General features: G+C 34.4%; 2 protein-coding genes across 6 annotated transcripts in view; one reads left to right on the plus strand and one right to left on the minus strand.

The window, feature by feature from the left end:
* Stim (stromal interaction molecule) overlaps positions 1-2,241 on the minus strand; it is a 45,740-nt gene extending 43,499 nt beyond the window's left edge. For 3 of the 4 annotated variants that reach the window (XR_012959895.1, XM_076126261.1, XM_076126260.1), the window contains exon 1: positions 1,836-2,241. Coding sequence is in view for 3 of the 4 variants with exons in the window: in XM_076126261.1 (XP_075982376.1) it covers positions 1,836-2,007 (172 nt within the window). In the remaining variant the exon portion in view is untranslated. The remainder of the gene's footprint in view (positions 1-1,835) is intronic. The other variant, XM_076126262.1, reaches the window with a different exon arrangement.
* A 146-nt stretch (positions 2,242-2,387) lies between these two features.
* REPTOR-BP (REPTOR-binding partner) overlaps positions 2,388-19,495 on the plus strand; it is a 31,258-nt gene continuing 14,150 nt past the window's right edge. Inside the window, exons 1-3 of one of the 2 annotated variants that reach the window (XM_076126264.1) lie at positions 2,388-2,591; positions 16,238-16,376; positions 18,709-18,830. In XM_076126264.1, coding sequence (XP_075982379.1) covers positions 2,541-2,591; positions 16,238-16,376; positions 18,709-18,830 — 312 coding nt within the window. In that variant the 5' untranslated portion in view covers positions 2,388-2,540. Of the gene's footprint in view, positions 2,592-16,237; positions 16,377-18,687; positions 18,831-19,495 lie in introns of both variants that reach the window. The other variant, XM_076126263.1, reaches the window with a different exon arrangement.

The raw sequence follows: 19,495 nt of genomic DNA on the forward strand, positions 1-19,495 counted from the left end.
ATGGCAAACAATCTCAGTAGAATATTCCATAAATTTGACAAGTTCACTCAGGTGTATGACATCATACAATTAAAATGCAGATTCAGACCACTCATAAATTATCATAGATTTCCTCCATCCTCATCTAACAATGATTCCATTAAAATTGTTTCTTCAATCACAATGCAAACAATTCATTGTACATTACTTAGTTGATATTTGAATGAGTGCCAAATTGTATTTTCACAATAATATACTGAGCTAATATTTTTGCAACTTTATTTGAAACACCATGATAGGTAGGTAATATATTATTTTAATTTTAGAATTTATATCTAGGTAGCTAATTGTTAATTGACTAGTTTTAAATCTGCCTGCTTAATTTCAGCCTCAGATCTTTCCTGATTCTTTGCTGATAGTATGCTTCTATCATAGAGCATGCTCAAGGACATAAGAGTACTACTGACACAGAAATATATCCCCTATTGATAACACAATATAGTGTCAATGATACTTAAAAACTACTCTACCACAACTATTATAAATGATAAAATAGTGATGAAGTCACTTATTTAGTCTATTTCAATATCATGTGACACAGGTTGGCACATAATTGGGTTAATTTTTCCCTCATAAATAAACTCTTTTTTTAAATGTATACTCAGATAGGTTGATATTTCACTAAAGAATTGAGCATCATGCATGGAGATAAATATAATAATAATATAGGATCATAAATGTCTATGTGATAAAGGTCTACCTACCTATAGCTACAATTATTTTTTCAGGTCTGTTTGGTTCCAGTCTCCTTTAAAAGAAGTTACTGTTCATGTATAATGTTCAAATTAACCTAGAATTAAAGTTTCTCATTCAGGTATGGAATTTGTACCTAGGTAAAATTAAAACTATCATGCCATCTTCACTTAACTTCAGCTATTAAATACTTACCTAAGTATTGACCACAACTTACAAAGTCGAGATTTTGTTTGTGTTTACACAGAAGTAGTTTAGAGGACTATTATAATGAACATTTAAAATAAGCAACTAAAACAATGCTTATTTCTTGACATCCTAATTTAATACACATTGTTTAGATTTTTCCCAAATTACAATTAAGAATACTGTAGTTGTATGGTAATAAGTAGCCATTATTGAGTTTATTATCATTAAATATTTCCCATTAAACCACCATAGAAGTGAAACATGTGGTGGTAACTTTTATGTTCATCATAACAGACAACTATGTGAGATTGAAGTATACTAATAAAAAGTACCATGTTTACTATTAAAAACATCTGGTCTTACTCAGACATTACCATGGGAATTTGTACTTTATCCAAGGAGGTTAAAGTTTATACTGCCCTTAACAATCTATGGTTCTCATAGTATAATGTAAACAGAAGAGACAAGGTGTAGTTTACTTCATAATTTATGGTTTTAAGTCTTCACATTGTTCAGCAATAGATTCTTACTACACATAAAATATATTCACGATGCTTTTGATTACTATTCTTTTAATAGCAACAATTGTTTGAGAGGAATTTAAATAAATTTTTCCTGCAACAATACTACCAGATTTATTCTTAGTATTTTTAATTATTTGCCCCACTGCTAGTTTATTAGCCAATTATTCACACGATAATCTAGAATTTATTACTTACGGATGCAAAATGCATCGCCGCAAATTTAAAAAATTATGAATAGCTATATTTAGTCAGTATAATTAGAAGAAAATGAATAATTGGCATGTATTCTAGTAATTACAAATTGTTTCAGACATGACTCGTGTGAAGGACGTCAACAGGTGTCATGAGAAATCAGAAAAAATGCTCGTATTCAGGGTCATGAGAACTTACTCTGTTCATTGGATGCTGTTATCGCGGCATCGCTCAAAAACGATCCGCTTCTCACCACAGGACCCCACTGCTGCCTTCTCCCACTGTCTCTATTCTCTGTCCTCTCCACATCATCAGCTTTACACAGTTGAAAAGCAAATACGCACCAATATAACACGAAACCGATACGCATCGTGATCTCACAATGACACTAATCTAATGCATTAACCGCACGTAATAATACAAAACCACCTCCGTAACACCGCACTCTATACACATTCTAAAATAATATGCGGACAAAATGGTTTATAGTTTATAAGGCCACATCACAAGTTCAATGAAAAAACATAAAAACTACGATTTTTTATCACAGAAAGAAAAAACTAGCGAGGTCGAAAAACTTTGACGTTTATTTTTAGCATGTGGCAACATTTGTTGGAAACATAGAGGGCATTGTTTATGATAATAGAGGCAGCCCAGTAGTCGATTATTCTGCATGATGTAAGTGATATTTTCACCAGAGAGAATAGTTTTGCAATCGTTACTATGAACGCACCCGTATTATTTACCAAAATATGTCAAATGACCTTGCCAGTTTGTAAACAATACCTTGAAGAGCAACTTTTGATATAAATTATCTTATTTCCTAGTTGTTGATTTCGCATATCGTCATAAATTAATATATATTTTGAGTTTATTTGCGAGCAAGTGAGAAAAATTGTGGAAATGAACATTGATTTTGAAGCCATGGCTGTTTTGGAGGAGGAATCACAGAGCGTAAGTAACTTATAATTTCCTTTGTTACGCTTGTTTACTGCTTTATTGTGTTCTATTTATGTACAGCATCAGTATTATTTCGGACACAGAGTATATTCTTGGAGGAATATCGCGGTATTGTTTAAAAATATTTTGGTTCAGTTCACTTCCTTGTGAATCGATGTTATTATTATGACATGACATGGTTCCATTTTTCTATTTTCTGATTGATTCTATTGCACAACAAGATGATTATTTTCGTCATGTGTTTGCTGAATGGTTTTAATTCAGGTAGATAAAATTGTTGGTTGCAAGGAAGTCATGTGAAGAACAAACACGCGAATATTAAAAACATTAATAACAGGTCCTTATCAGCTGTGTTTACTAAGAACATGTGGGTGGTGTGATGGTCGCACGTGAAAGATGTCCGCCTTAATATTGACAACATAGTATAGGTAGTTAGTGTTGTTTTTGTTCAGTAATAAGTCTCAAATAATACTTTTCTGAATCATTGATCAATATGAGGCAGCCAAAAATATGAGTTTCATTATACCAGCTGCCTTTGTATGTATCAATCAAGTAATCTCTATAATAAAAATCAATAATGTAAGGTCTTATTTTCCAACTCATGTACAAGTATGTGTCATTTTTGCTTTAATTCATAATCTGGTATTGCATTTGACCCTTAATACTACTGACACATATTGATATTATTATCAGGTTAGTAACTAAATTTAATTGTACATTTGGTGACCCAGTTCATTATAAGGTATGATTCCTTATCTGAAGAATTTTGATTGCATATTTTATGTGTTTACATAATACAATCATGTGTGATGCATCTCATAGTGTTTGAAATCTTCATAAGACATTATTTTTCACATGAAATTCTGCTGTACAAAGGTCTTTTTGCTATTAGCATAGGACTAACATTATTGATTTTATGCAAAACTGTTTTTATTTTTACATGTTTTGTAAGAGGTTATCTATATGATATATCAATAAATTTTACTATCTAACACGGAAATCTTAAGAAAGCATTCGATTTTTTGGTATTTTCTGATAAAGTTAAAGATAACAAAGGAAATGAATAAAAACATTTTCTGTTGTGTAACGACATCTATTGGACATTATTGAAACCAATAGTAACATTCGCAAGTCACATTGTTTCAGGCGTTTCGTTATAGATGGCAGTGTTCGCAATGTTTTCATCGACATTTAAGTGTATTTTTCAGTCATTGTGGCGTAGATTTTTTTGTAATATTATAACGCCTGTTATAGGCGAAGGTGCAGGCCGTGGGGTTTGAGATATACCAAATTGAAATATGGTTATGTCTTTCTTATAATATAAAACTTCTTAATTTTGTATTTTTTCCATAGTAGTATTTTAACTCTAAATCAGTAAGCAGATTTAATTTCTATTTGGCATCTATCTAGTGGATATTGCGTGAGATTTTAATTAAAACGTCGTTTTGTCTCTCGAGGACTCTCTCATATTTTTGGCTTTACACCCATACTACTTTCCAATTAAATATCAGCGGGGGAGCTAGGGTCTAAAATATGTTATGGTATTTCTGATAAAACGGTGTTCCATTCGATTCCTGGGTCAGAGAAAATGCAGTTTACCATCAGTTATTAGGGCGTGTAGTTCTCAGTAAGTTTGTAGTCCGACAACTTAGTTGAGAGCCTTGGCGTGTACGATTTATTTAGATTGTAGATAAAAATTCAGTGAATTTCCTCCAGCTGGATAAGATTCGCATTATTAATGTTCCAAATTATGAATTTTGAATAACTCCGGCAGCCTCTACTAAGTTGTTGGACTATACTACATTGGACAATACTAGACATAGATTTATTATTTATAAGTCTGTTTGTGAGCATTTCTTAAAAGTGATTAGACAATAGTCCAATAGATAAGATAAAATGGTATTCGCTTCTTAAGATTGCACTTTGTCAGTCTTGTAATTGAAACTAGAGCACTATAGTTCACGTATTTTACAGTTTAATACATTGCTCAGGTAATTATGATTTCTTGATTTTGTACTCCAGGCTTAACTTTAAAAACCTTGCGACCACGATCGATATAACTTGATCGAAACGTCGGGTAAATAAGGTATCGACGCTTTTGTTATATTAGATCGCTTAAGACCCGTTGCATTACAAAATTAACTTTAATATGTTAGCTAAAAAACGAATTATATCAAAATTTTGTTCACGACTACCATTTGATATCGCGTAATTTTTAAAAGCTTGAGTATATAGATAAGGTACAAAAATGATTTTGTCATCGACTCGTATATCGTAATAGCTATAAGTTTTATAGTTCCATAGCCTCGATTCCATAGACTTGAAGCCATATTCACTGTTTGTTTCGAAAATAACACCAGAATATCGGCAACTAAACTGTAGTAGGTTAATCCCTTAATGGAGAATGTCCATTGGATTAAATGAAATACGTCGCGTTAGTGGTCCGTCATTGTGCAATGTCATCATTTAGTGAGTACACTTTACAAGCAATGTTTGCAATAGAATACGAATTCCTCATTTTAGAGCCGAAAGAGAAGAGTAACCAAATCTGCTTTTGAATATGTTTTCAAAAGAATGTCCTTCAAAATTATGGCGGTTCTTTAAATAAATAATTAAACGTCCCCTCGGTCTACGATTAAAGAAATTGAGGCCAAGGCCGGCCAGGTGGTTGGTAGAATATGTTCTTCAATATATAAATGGTTCTTTTGCTCTTTAGTCGCTTTTTCTGAGGGGTCAGTTATAAGAGAGTTAGTCCGACCCAAATTTTAAAAATAAGGGTTTGAAGTGTATTTTGCGTTAATCAATTTTATTGAGATGTTTCTCATTAGATTTTCTACTAAAGCTCAAATCTTTCAAATTGTTGTGTAATACTTAATTACGCGGTACAATTTTGTGAATTAGCAGACAAGACGATATGAAGACCAATGGACAGTTTTGAGTAACGGCTAGGCGAAGATTGAAATAGTTTATCTCAATTATTACTTAATTAGTTGACAATAGAAATGAGACCTTTAAATATACTGATATTAAATTTCAGCTTCAGTTAAGGAGAGTTACCTTATCCCTCCGTTTATATCGACATTTTATGTCGACCAATAAATATCGATGGGTTAAAAACTATCTATCTTTGTATGTGTGATATCTTTTCTTTTTATGTATATTTCATGAACTTTCGATACATTATAATCTAATTGTATTATCTTCATCTCTGAGGCATTATCTTGTTCTTGTGTCTCCAGCAACCGCGTCATGTGCCCTTTGGGAAAGCCCTAGCAACATTTCCTAAATAAACACTCCCTACTTTCTGATTCATTCTGCAATATACTCATCGGCTATCACTTGTCATATCGGCTATGACTCATTGCTGTGCATTCTGGTTCAATAAAGACGTATGGCCTGCGTGGACGGGATATGATAGGGAAAACATAATTAGACAATTGATGTGTTCCTGATAAACCCTTTTGTTGCTGTGCAGTTCTTGTGCATTCTAAATAGAAAGAAGCAAGCAAGTAAAGTGTTAATTAAATAAATTACAGCCTACAGTAGCGATGGTTTTGGTATCGGAGTAACGATCGTTGGTGCGAATCACAATAATTAGATTACTGAGGTTAACTAGCTCTTAAAAAACCTTCAAGCTTAGTTCTTCGGCTTTTCAAAATACTTTTTTTTACTGCAAGAGAAGGGCCTAGATTAGATTCTTCTTAATTATGCAGTTGCTGGTGGAAGGACGTACTCAAATGATTTATATATCTTTGCTACATTTAGATAAACCTGGACAGTGGATTCGCAATAAAAGTTACACAAAAAATCCTAAATGTAGAGACCCTATTACGTTGCGTTGTGTTGTTTACTTACAGCCAAAGGCATAAAACAGTCACTTTCAGACGTGTCAATACAATAATAAATTCGTTCACACTAGCTATCAATATTACGCATAATATTTAGTCTAGTGTTAACAATAAACCATTTCTCCGAACAGTCTCCGTTTACTTCTAAGAAGTACCTCGTAAAACTGCAACTGGTTATAATCCACTAGTCCCCGGTTTCTGATTACATTTAGCGGTAGTTTATCTATTCAATAGCGTTTTTTTTGTATGAGTTCTAACGCTATTGAATAGATAAACTGCAGCTAAATGTACCTCAGAAACCGGAGGTAAGTAAGCTATCCAAGTGACTCAATATTTAAATTAAATGCAGGTATAAACAATGGTATAATGTGAAGCATTAATGACTGAATCGTTCCAGTGTCCTTCATCGTTGACCTAGGTTAGTTTCTGCGTAGTTGCCCGGCTTGCCGGCTTTACACGGCACGCAGTATTTCCACCGTTTTAACGTTCTACGCAGTTACCAAACATCCCATTATAAACGTCTTTATGAGATGTTGCAGGAATATTTCAGATTCGGGTTAGAAATAAAACGTCTGATTGGTTTTTGGTGATAATTAGAGTTACGTGTTTTTGAAAATTTGCTGCTTATTCATATCATTCAGGTCTTCATGATCTAATTCGTGTCAGGTTTGTACTTTGTATTAACTGTTTTTACTATTCTTAAGTTTCCTACATGACTAGATTCTTTCGTATTCTAGAAATGACCATAAATAGTTAGAAATAATGTTTTCTATCTATATTTTCCTCATTGGCTCTACCGACATTATTTTTACGAAATTCACATTCGTAAGGTAGTTTACAGTATGACAATGGTATTTCTTGACTTAGGGGTACGATTAGAATATCTTATTTTAAGTTATTATTTAAAAAATGCGATGCATGAGTTTTTTTAAGCAACTACGATAGTGGAATTGGTCAGAAAATAGACAGTTTGTTTTGAATTGCTATATAGCGTTATAGAAGTTTTCTTTATAAATTGATTCGTTTGTCAAGAACGCTCCCTTAATAAATGCATCATCTGGGTTATAACCATTAAATTCCTATAAGACCAAGGGAGACAGGAGTTTGATTTATTTTCAAATAATAGCTATTCGTTGTCCTAAAAACCCGAATTAGACACTGTCCTATATTACGCAATACCTTCTGCTTTGACTTCGCTCGCTTGATTTACTACGATGTTCAATGATATTTACTATAGAAGTGCCGGTTTAACTACTAACAGATAGATTAACTAGTACATAAAGTGATATGAAATTACTTAGAGCCTGTATTACACTTTATATTCAAGTGTCAGATAAGCTATGTGCTAGATAAAGTGACAATTATGAAAACGACTGTCAATAACTTATCGAAAGGTGATGAAACTGGCTTTGAATGTGGCAATGGTTAACGGGTGGTTAATACCGGTTAACAAGCACTTATCAAGACTATGCAGAATTGACCGTGAATGTGATCAAAAGTAATGAATTACTTATCAAAAGCTCGACTTTACTCCGCGCATGTCTGATGGAAATGAAATGGTCAGCTATTGTGTCATATCATGTTACACGTACCCTCGCTAATGGCCGTCGTAGTTATAATTATGTCGTTATTATATTGATTAATTGTTCCTTTGGCTTTTCTTTGAATTGTTTTACTTTCTGCCGCTCTATTGCAAATGTTTTCATATTAGATTACGCTATAACTGCATCGTGTATGCGATATTGTAAGAAACTTGAAGAGCTCTTGGTAGGTAATGTGATACTTCAACCAAAACTGCATGCCCAGCGGTAATATTGGAAAAAACATCAATCTCTATTAGTGTCGCTACACAAGTTGTTTGTAGGTACGTCTTTATACTGCACTCGCTGTTACCGAGTGCAGCGAAACGATAAGGTCACTTTGTCCAAGGTGGGGAGGGCTACAATACGAGCAGTTGCGACACGTCTCGTGCCCGCTGCTTCTACTCGCTGCAGTCTGGCTGTCTGTACCGATCCATTGCCGATTTTAAAAGTTGTTTTTTAAAAATAAGAAGAGTGAACGCGCGCGGTCGTTCCCACTGCGCAACGCGACGCGGCGCAGTCAGTGTGCGTTGAGGCAGTCGCTGGGGCGGACACGGCACTCCCGCTATCACTATAAATCGTAAGTAGCGATACGTTTCTTATTAGATTCTTGTGAGAAAATGTATTTACAATAGTAATTCCTGTCGACCGGCATGTAAAAAATGCGTTTTTGCAGAGTTTCAAGTAGTTGTCGGCAAATATTTTAGGTTATGAAATGACAGTTACTACGCCGCATAAAATGTACATCGTTTGACGCGAACGTACGACGCAGTTCGCTTGGTATCGGCCGGCCTTTTGTTGCTAACCGAGAAACAAAACTAACTGCGTATTTGTTTATTATGTTATTGTATATTTACAACAATGTTGCCGGGATGTCTCCGGGTGTTAATTGAATAGATAAGTTGATATCTTTGAAGTTTTATGAGACAGGTCATGGTTTGCCAGAAGTATGAAAGTTTATTCCAGAAAGTTTGGGTTTTTAATGCGTAATTTCTTTATAACAATTTTAGGTGTTTATTATAATATGTTAGGCTTATTATAATGGTGCAAAATGTGCAATCGTAGATGTTTGTTTATCAACATTGTTGTGTAAAGCCGATAAAGAGATATGTAGGAGTAACATTGACCAACTTTGATCTATACCCCCACACAGATATGTGGAAATTGTTTATTACTTTTTAGCAATGACTCAATGTTTTGAACTTGTACTTAATTTTAGAATAAAATCAATTTAACGCTCCTTATCTTAATACAGTAACATTTAACGAAAGTTGATATAAACATCTATATCGACTTGAAATAAAATTACGAAAATAACATTTATGATCGTATACGTCAAAGTAAAAACATTCCAACTATGAAATCTCTAATTACCAAAGAACTTCGTTCATACATTTTTAATTACTCCAGAATTTTTTTTATAATAAAATGCGTAGAAAACAATTTAACAAAGCATTTGCTCCAATTCCTCACCACCACGGAACATCTGTTGGCATGATCGCATTGATTTTTAATACGCAGTACTACTATTTATAGTGATCAGTAAAGATTTCCAACATAGATTACTTAGTGTTACTACAATAGACATTGAAATCGCTGATTATTATCGCTTTGACTTAGGTAGAGCTGCTTGCGTTCATATCACTGACTCTACCTAACAACATTTAAAGAATATAAATAATATTATAGTTTAGTATATCCATTCTCCAATGACTTTAAATGCGCAAGTCGGCGTAAACTTTCATAGCTAAACCGTAAACAGATTTTCATGTGTTTTTTTCGTGGAGATAGCTGAAGACGCTGGTTCAAACATAGGCTACTATTTTTGCCAAAAAATAATCTTGCAGTTAGATCCACAAGCATAAGTTAGTACAATTACAAATCATAACAGTCCATTAAGTTGGGTTTAGTTTTATTTATACGCAAATAGAAATATATAATTCTAAAAACAGCCATATGTATACTGTTTTCGTCTCCTACAGTCGTCTTAAGCCTCTTTGTCATTGTAATGATGTGGGAATGAGGGGAAACGAGATTGTGTCGCGTGTTCTTGTGCAATACGATTTGCAAGATGTATGAACATCTTGGGCTCCCTCAAGGCACAATACTGTGGCTAGAAATATACGAATAAGTAAATTATTATCGTAAGAAAGTTTCTGTGATAAGTACACACAGTTATTTTCCAATCTGGATAGCTTCAATAAGACTGATAGTTTTATTGAAGTTTTAGTTAGCTACTTGTTTGTTATTTGGTTTGTGTATAATAAAAAGGACTTGAAATTTCAGTATTTGGGTGGTTTTGACGCAAAAAGATTGTCACAATTTTCTCTGGTGTCTGGTTCTCTGGTGTATGTTTGTAAGTTTGTCACAATAACGTAAAAATATGCTTCTAGCTTTATTTGATAGGGAGACAGATTCATAGGTACTAAATAGTTTATCTCCATTTCAAATTCGTAACAAAACGTTCATATGCGTTCGGAATTACGATTGAATATTTACTTACGTCCTTGTAAGTCTAAAATTAGTGTGTTTGAAATCCTTATGATGAATGAACTCAGGATACAGAGCAGTCGGCACCGATATCTCCGTAAATATACATTGTATGTATGTATGCATGTTTTTGTGGTTTATCTGCATAACTGACTGCTTATATTAGAGCAAATGCGAATTTTAGTCATACAATTTTTGTGATACATGCCATGAATGAGGTCTTAAATATGTCTTCTGCTTATTTTTTATGGCTTTAAATTAAGTAATTTTGGTAGTTACATTAAAATATGGAATTACCCATATTATCGTTATCCTTTTCTTACTTGAAGTTACGGATCAAATTAACTTTAAAAAGTAGCATTAACCAAAACTTTGAGTTTATTTATTTAAAAGTTATTTTAATGCTATCATCTTCAATTCAATTGTGTCCATGAATATCAAGTCTACTTTTTAACAATACATCTTAATATGTGTGTCACTATGCAAATACTATTTGCTTAGTTACTTATGTATTATTTACTTTGTATGACTCAATAGTCAGTGTTTGTTTAAAGTAATATGAAAAACTCTACTTAATAAAATGAAATTGTTGTTTCTTAAAAGCTCTTTTCTTCTATAAGTCCTTAAGGCTCCCTAATCAATTTAACCATACATTTTTAGCGAATATTCATATCTACTTTACAAAGCGTAAAGAAATGTAGTAGTTCAACAGAAAAGACGATATAAACTTTGATTCGATTTGTATTCGCGATTCTTTTTAGTAATTTTTAATTACGTCTCTTACATTCACAAGTATCGATATAATTTGCAAAATGAGGTAAAATAAGCACCATTAACCTTGTAATACGATAAGAACATACTTTGTTTTTGGTTATGTTGCCTGTATTTTAAAACCAAAAATTAACATAAACGATCGCTATTTACACTTATCATCAGAATAAAATAAACCAACTTCATTTGAGTTATAAAAGTAATAGAGGTGGTCTAAAAACTTTTAGCTAACTACAGTAAAGCTATCGCTTACTAACGATAGTTTATTGCAATCGGCTCTACTAATAATTGTTCGACCGTTATGTCTGCGCTACATAAATATACATACATAGACGTTTTGACAATTTGATTATTGCTTTTTAATTTAACCGTTGACGTTGCGTGTAGGTTGCTTGAATGTCTCACGTCAAAAACATCAGTTTTTTAACCGTCTCACCGACTTAGTAATACTTGTATGTTAATCTTTATGCAAATATTATGTCTATTTTTCACATGACTGTTAAATTAAACATTGATAGTCTGAAAAATACACCTACTTCGTCACAGATGTCTCTAATTTACGATTGCTTCAGACTCAACAATTTGTAAACATCCGTGGGTTGATTCCGCAATTTTCAATTAGAGGTCCTTTGATATGAAAACATAAAGGAGACGGGAAGCCATGCAAATATCAAATCTGAACGTTATTGCTCATAATACTCTGTCTGCGTCCAGGGTGGGTGTACAAATTAATTTACTAATCCTTCCAAACTGTTTTCGACCTTACGTACAGGGAATAAAGTTAAAATTCACATTAAAATTACTTCAGGAGACCCCACCTTTCCCCCTTTGTATCTACGTACAGCTTTTAGCTATACCTGTCTGCAATCGCATCGTTACTGTGTAAGAGAGATATGCACACATATGCGTCCAGTGGCAGTATTGATTTTCAATTTTCCAACAAGTATGGCCGCCGTCGTTCGACAAATATAAATGCGAGTAATTCGCGACCTAAAAACCGTTGCACCGTTGCATGTTACCAGATTATCGCGGTTCATTGTCGTTCACAAACCATCGCTGGGCTTCCATTGCGTTCTTTGTTTGGCAGCCTTCCTTTTTTTGTAAATACATTGCGCAATAGAACGCAAACTCTTGAAATCCTCGTTTTATTTTTTCGACTTGTGGTAGGACTCTTGACGGTTGCGATTGAGATCGCCACTACGCAGTTTCGATATTTTAATGGGCAACGTCATCGCGTTTTTCACGTTGACGGACTATAGCAGTCGACGACATTTTTTTGTTTTTATTTTTTTATAATTGCGTCGTTTCAGATAACGCCGGTTTATGAAGATATCGAGGACGTTTATATTTGTAAATCTGTTTAAGCCTATAACAGCTGTTCTTTAGCGACTTACAAACTCTATATTAAAATCTTTTACCTCTCTAAATTTTAAAAAGATCTTGATGTTGAAATAACATTGTTTTGACAAAACCTCGTGAATTAAGATTACTTTGTTATCCATCGTTCTCGCGAGGTTCATGACACAACTCCCAGTCATATTCTAAGTACTTGTCAAAGTAATAATATTGTTGCTAACAGTCTACCATTGTTCACCATGGTTCAAAGGTGATAACCACTCGTGACGTATACAAAAATGTTGTTTGTTTATACCTCTAATCTTATCCGTACTATCAGATACTAAAACGTCTGCGTTGACAAGGTACAGACAGATAACGTACCCTCGATGAATACAACCTACCTATAAGCTCAAAGGGTAACAATAATTAATACGTCTGTCTGATACATCTGCCGGTGTAGTTTGTATAGACAGAACCGGTCTGCGCAGGGCGTCTAGCTACCCCCCTCGCAGCCAGACAGGAATCCAGCCCCTCTGCTCCCTCACTGCTCGGTTTTCATACATCAGACGCAGTTCAAAAATGTAGCCGATAGGTCGGTCGCTCCGTTCTTCCTTTGTTTGGCAAATTTTAGTTTTAAATTTTATGTTCCTTTCTGAATTATGCTTAGTTTTGAGATTTAATAAGTGATTACAGTTTTGTTTAAGCTTTTTATTAGAGTAGAAGTGATTTTTTTCCGGTTTGCAGTCTCAGGTGAGTTCAAATTATTACGTTAGAATATTTTATTGAATTGAATTTTCAAAGTTTACATTATTATTTGTCAACTTATTCATTGTTAAAGGTTTTTTCCACGTGTTTTACTTTATTAAAGATATTATTTTCAGATATTCTATGAAAAGTATCATTGTTTCTTATAATTACGTCGTAGTTAGCAACCTTATCTATTTATAAGAATACTGGGCGAGGATATTGATTTTCCTGTATCTTGTGTCGATAACTATGAATAACTAAAAAGCTTCAGTGATATTTTTCCAATTATAAAATCAAACATGGCGTCCAGTCTGAAGCGTAGGGGTTGGGAGTCTAGGGGGTTAGGGGGAGGAAGGGGGTGAGCTCGGATGGCCGCCGCCCCCCGCCTGTGTGCAACGTGCACTATACCTATGCATCTTGTATGTATCGTGTTGTGTAACCCACCTCATAAATCAATACTGGTTGATGCGTAGTACCTAGATTTGAGCTGTCTGGATTTCGGGAATGTTCGTTTTAAAATATTTTCACTACTGGATCTTCTCGACGGGTTCTTTCGATTTTTACATCGCACAAATTTTTACGTAAGAAGTAAACTTGTTCCCATTAAAACTTTAGAAATACTTACTGGACAATGAACATGATTCGGAACATCGAGTTTTCGTGTTTCTCCAACACAAAGAAAAGGATTTCCACTAGATTTTCGGTACAATTTGTGAACAATTTTTATTAACTACTCATTGTTATGTGGAGTTTGATTAACCATGGGTGAGCTACCGATAATTGCTTTGCTATACGAGTCGGCTGTTAACTTACGTATTGTTTTCCTAACACTAAAGAAAATACATTGACTGCTAAAACATTTTATTGGTAATACCAAATGGAACTTTGATACAAGTAGACCAATATACAAAAAGGATTTTTTCCCCTTTTTAGTACTTGCCTAACAAAAGAAGAATTTGAAAAAGTATTAATGAAATACGCACGTGGGAATCGAACCTCGGGATTAGCAATCGCATACAATACCGTTTTTACCATAGAGGTAGTGTTCGATAGTTAAGTAAAGGCTCTTTCTAGCTCTACGTAATTGTTTCATTTTACTACCTTACTATGATGTCGTAATATTCTGAGTTAAGGAAATGTTCTATTGAGATTGACTTCCGCCCCCGGAACCTCGCGAAAATCGATTCATCTTGTTTCCTGGGAAACTGTGTTTTCCTGAACCGAAAATAAACGTTGTATCTCTTGTTCAAAGGGTAGCTTCGTGCCTTATTCTGGAATATTCCCATTTTTTATGAGTTAACATTTAGAATTGTTTTTAACATTATGTTGGTACTATTTAGGAGTCTCTATGGTTTATCAACAAATGATTTTGAATCAAAATCTTTCTTACTAATTTCGTTTCATGATATGCACAACGTATCAAAACATCCAATATATCTCCAATCTTTACTATCCTACCGTCTCAACAAAACAACACACTTTACTACCGAATTATATAACTAGAAAATTGCATCGAGACTGTTTGAAAACACAATAATGTTTATGGCACCGCATCTCCCTCCACGCAGTGGAAACGTGCGTCTTAAAACAATTACCCCCATTGAGTTCTGTCACGGTACTAAACAGAAAGGTTATTGTTCACATATGCAAGCCACTTGCGACCTTATTGTCACACACATAAAGGTGCTCGGCTGCTAATCATTCAAGTATGTGTTTCCAATGAGGTTTTAGTGTCAACGATCGCCGTCCATTGTGGATAGAAGCTCGCCTTGGTTTTTTCGACGTGGTCGGTACCGAATGCGATTTTGCGTTTACTACGCAGTTACGTTATGTTTTTGTATTATGCTGCATACATAAGATTCGTAAGTACATGCCCGTTCTCAAGGGAATAAACGTACTTGTTTCATGTACTGGAGTATAATTGCAACAGCTGACTGTGACACGTTCGTTAAGAAAGTATATTTTTGGATTGGTAACGCGTGTATTTTTACTTCGCTTTATGCGTTGCTCCCGCACAGGATTTGGTATGTCAAATCTCGACGGGAGCATTTCCGGAATTAATTTTGCAGCTCCCGAGGGGGCGCGAATGATGCAATTGTCGTTGAATTGAATAGCAATTACTATAGTATATAACATAACATATCATTCCACAACTTTCCATAGCGTTGTTCGAAGTTAGAGAGAGTAAATATTTGGCAATGAGCAGGTGTAGTGTATGAATGAGACATATTTAGATGTCTCAATGTGTGTCGTGTAAGATTATGAGCTCACGGGACCACGTGCCAAGTTAGTGTTAGATGCGTATGCGCATTTAATGGTTTCGAAAGCGAACTGGGTTGATTACTATTCAATAGCTTTTACTTATAACAGTGTAAAGAAAAATAAGCTTTTTCTTGTGGTGAGATATCGATATTATTTACAAGCATTACATGCTTTATTCATATTTTTTTCTTACACTTTGTTCACTCAGTTTTTCAAATGATTTGTCATTGCAGTATCTCTATTATAGATCAGAATGATGTGATGTTATATGATGTGTAACTGCCATGCAACGTTTAGATGTAATTAGGTCAATAACACATCCAGATAATCGTTGCGATCGTTAACGGCAAGTGGAAATAGTAGCAAGGATTTTTTTAAATTACGTTTTTAAAAACATAGTGACAGTTTAGCGGTAATAATGCGTATATATACAGGTATACAGGTAGATGCTATGGAACTGGAATATGATAGGTCTATCCTTTACTTAAGATAAGTTATAGAAAACCGGCCTTTGTTAACACGAGCGGAAGATGGTTTCCTTCCAGATCGTATGACTTACAGAAAGTGCAAGTTTCTCTGTTGTTAAGCTGGTGTTTATTTGCAGGAGTCGCTGGGTGGCGGGGTGTACGGCTCGGTGGGGACGTCGGGCGCCGAGGGCGGGGAGCGCCGCGAGGGGGGCAAGCGCGGGCGCCGGCCTGGCAGGAAGGCTCAGCTTGACAAACAGGACATGAAGGCCAAGCTAGGTATGTATGCACTATATGCAGTTTTTATACTACTTTCAGCCTTTGACAGCATGGAGCACAGAATTTGATTATTCTGTCTTATGAGTTTACTAGCTGACTCGCGCAACTTCGCTTTCGTCATATAAGAGGTCATGTATATCGTCATGCTTCTATTGGTCGTAGCGTGATAATATATAGCCTATAGATAGATAGCCTTCCTCGATAAATGGGCTATCTAGCAGTGAAATAATTTTTCAAATCGGACCAGTAGTTCTTGAGATTAGCGCCTTTAAACACACAAACAAACTCTTCAGCTTTATAATATTAGTTTAGATTATTACTATCAGCAAATATCTTTATCTTAATTACCTACGTGATGGTTATATAATAATATCTATATTAACCATCTCATAATTGGATTTTACCAGTTTTTTTACGTGTGTTCATTAAAAGTAGTATGTTTAATAAATCACCGGATGACATTAGGTCGCATTAAATTCGTAAAATTAGCAGGATTAGCGAAACTTCTGGTCGTTGTTTGGGTCTTTATAAATACGTCAATAAGCCAGAAAGGGGTTTTATTACATTTAATAATCACATTCATAAAGAAGGCATTATATTACGCTACGGCTTACGGAATCGGAGTATTCAGTATAAACGCAAGTGAACTGCAAGCCATAGTAATACGAACCTGAAGTAGTTTCGAGAACGGAGTAGTATTGTTAATACTATATTCTCCACGTGGAAAATTACGATGCTGTCAGTAGCTTGATTCTCTACTACAGTCGACTATCGACAAACGGCTTGCGGTCGAAAGATTTTGTATGAAAATCTAATCAGCGCCTCTGGTGGACGGCATAGGAACTATTTTTGCGGTAGATTTTAAATGTCAAAATCTGTACCGACTGTATAAAATCGCGCTACAGAAGTAGTTTCGAGAACGGCCTAGTATTGTTAATACTATATTCTCCACGTGGAAAATTACGATGTTGTCAGTTGAACACTATTTATGGGTTCGTGAGTTCTGCGTAGTAAAAAAATGCGTGATGGATGACAACTAGTAGCGTAGTTTTTTTTCTTTCGCCGCTAAATTGAAACTGCGCAGTTTTACGTTCGCGATTTTAGGTTAGTTTTATCGGTTTTGTTTTGGAATCGGAGTGGATTTTTCTTTGATATAATACCAGTTTTAGATAAAGAATATATTTTATCGCAAATTAAAGGAATACCAGTTACTATCTATTTGGTATTCTTATTACTTTTCTTTCTGGTTCGCGTCTTAACTTATCTATAAAACTATTTTTTTTTGGAAGGAAGGACAGAATTGTGATTTATTAAATGAAATGAAAAGAATAAGTTAATGTAAAGATGTTTATCTATATTTGAAGTTATTTGATAGTGTTTAATAAAAACGCCTTTTATTAGCTTAGGTATGTATGTACCCAAATAAATTGGTTTTAGAAAGAAGTTTTAGTCAATATGTAGACGTCTAGACGAATATCTGGAATGCATTTAATATCGTTAAGTTGTTTGTTTACCAATTAACGTCACATATGAGATAAACTCCATAGATAGCGTTTTGAATCCCCATATTTTTGTTTATGTACTTTTTTAAACAGATTTAAAAGATAGTGTCGTACGGCATTGACGTAATTTATCTCTTATCATTATTTACGATTACCGAACCAGCCGGTTTTTGAAAATATGCGAACTTGAGTTATGGTCTTGTTTGTTTGGTTGATAACTTGATACTTGACTTATTAATCCACTGCATAAGTGATGACCTTATGGATTCATGTGAAAAATAGTTATAATGAGAGTTATCCCAAAATATTTATTTAATGCACTTATCTGTTAGTATTGTCTACTCTGTTTCTGTTACACAGTCTTTTTCCTATAATGCTAATGAATGATGCTACGGAAAACACGAAATTGTCTCCGTCTGAAATGTAAGATGATGAAAGGGTACAAACATTACACACCCTTAACCAAGATTTTAACTATCTTGGAAACATTTTGGAAGGGACACTTCTTGGCATTGTCTCGTTTTATATTTTTTCCTGCAATAGTATAACACTTATTTTTATCTTGCCGTATTTACGACTGACATTCGACTGCTAATCACTTTGAAGACTCTGATTAATGTCTTCTCAACATTTTATTGCCTGATTCTTTATTTTTTTTTCCTTTAACAAGGGATGCTGAGTCCTTAACCCATCTTGGTGGACTCAAGGCCTAACCCCTCCCTTATTCTGTCCCCTTTTGCCCAGAAATGGGTCATTTTTTTTATTTGCCTAGGTCGTCCGTCTATCTATTTGTTTGTTTTCGTCATCAGATCATCGTTACATGCTTGCAGAGCGCAGCCGACAGTCGGCGCGTGAGTGCCGTGCGCGCAAGAAACTCCGCTACCAATACCTTGAGGAGTTGGTGGCTGACAGGGAGAGGTCTGTGCTCGCACTCAGGAAGGAACTTGATAAGGTAATTTAAACCTTATTGCTAGATGATAAGATCATTTATTCATATTCATTGAGGTACAGTGAAAGAGAGCCTTGCACGAAGGAAAGAAAATCTTCCTTACCTACTTACTCCCTTTTTAGAATTGAAAAGGTTCTTTTGGAGAACATATTTTTGAAGTTCTACCGTTTGTTTCTTAACTTACTGGTAGATGAAAAAATACACTAGTATAGTTTTGGACCTTGTTTCCATAAATCACAATGAAAAGATCTTTACATAGGTACTCTCTTTTCAAAATAGTATAAAGATTTTAAAAGTTATGTTCTACTTTAAAAAATATATTTTTTTATAGATTATTTTCAAAATACCATGATATGATGGATGAGTTCTGATATAATGTGTTTGTTATGCAAATATCCAAGTACAAACATTTTTGTCAATATACTAATTTAGTAGAAAATAGTTTTTTTATTCATTTTTGCAGGTCTGTTCTATGGTAAGTTTTCATTACCGTTAATATTGTATGAGGTAACGTTATATTCTAAAATCATTAGCTTAGTCTATAAATAATAAATAGCCGTCAGGACATAATTCATTTGCATCCGAGTTAATTCAGCCGTTTTCTCGTTATATTCTTATTTCCATCGAACAAACACGCTATTAGAATTTTAACATTATAGCACAAGTGG

This window comes from Anticarsia gemmatalis, chromosome 18 (genome assembly GCF_050436995.1).
Source record: "Anticarsia gemmatalis isolate Benzon Research Colony breed Stoneville strain chromosome 18, ilAntGemm2 primary, whole genome shotgun sequence".
NCBI lineage: Eukaryota > Metazoa > Arthropoda > Insecta > Lepidoptera > Erebidae > Anticarsia > Anticarsia gemmatalis.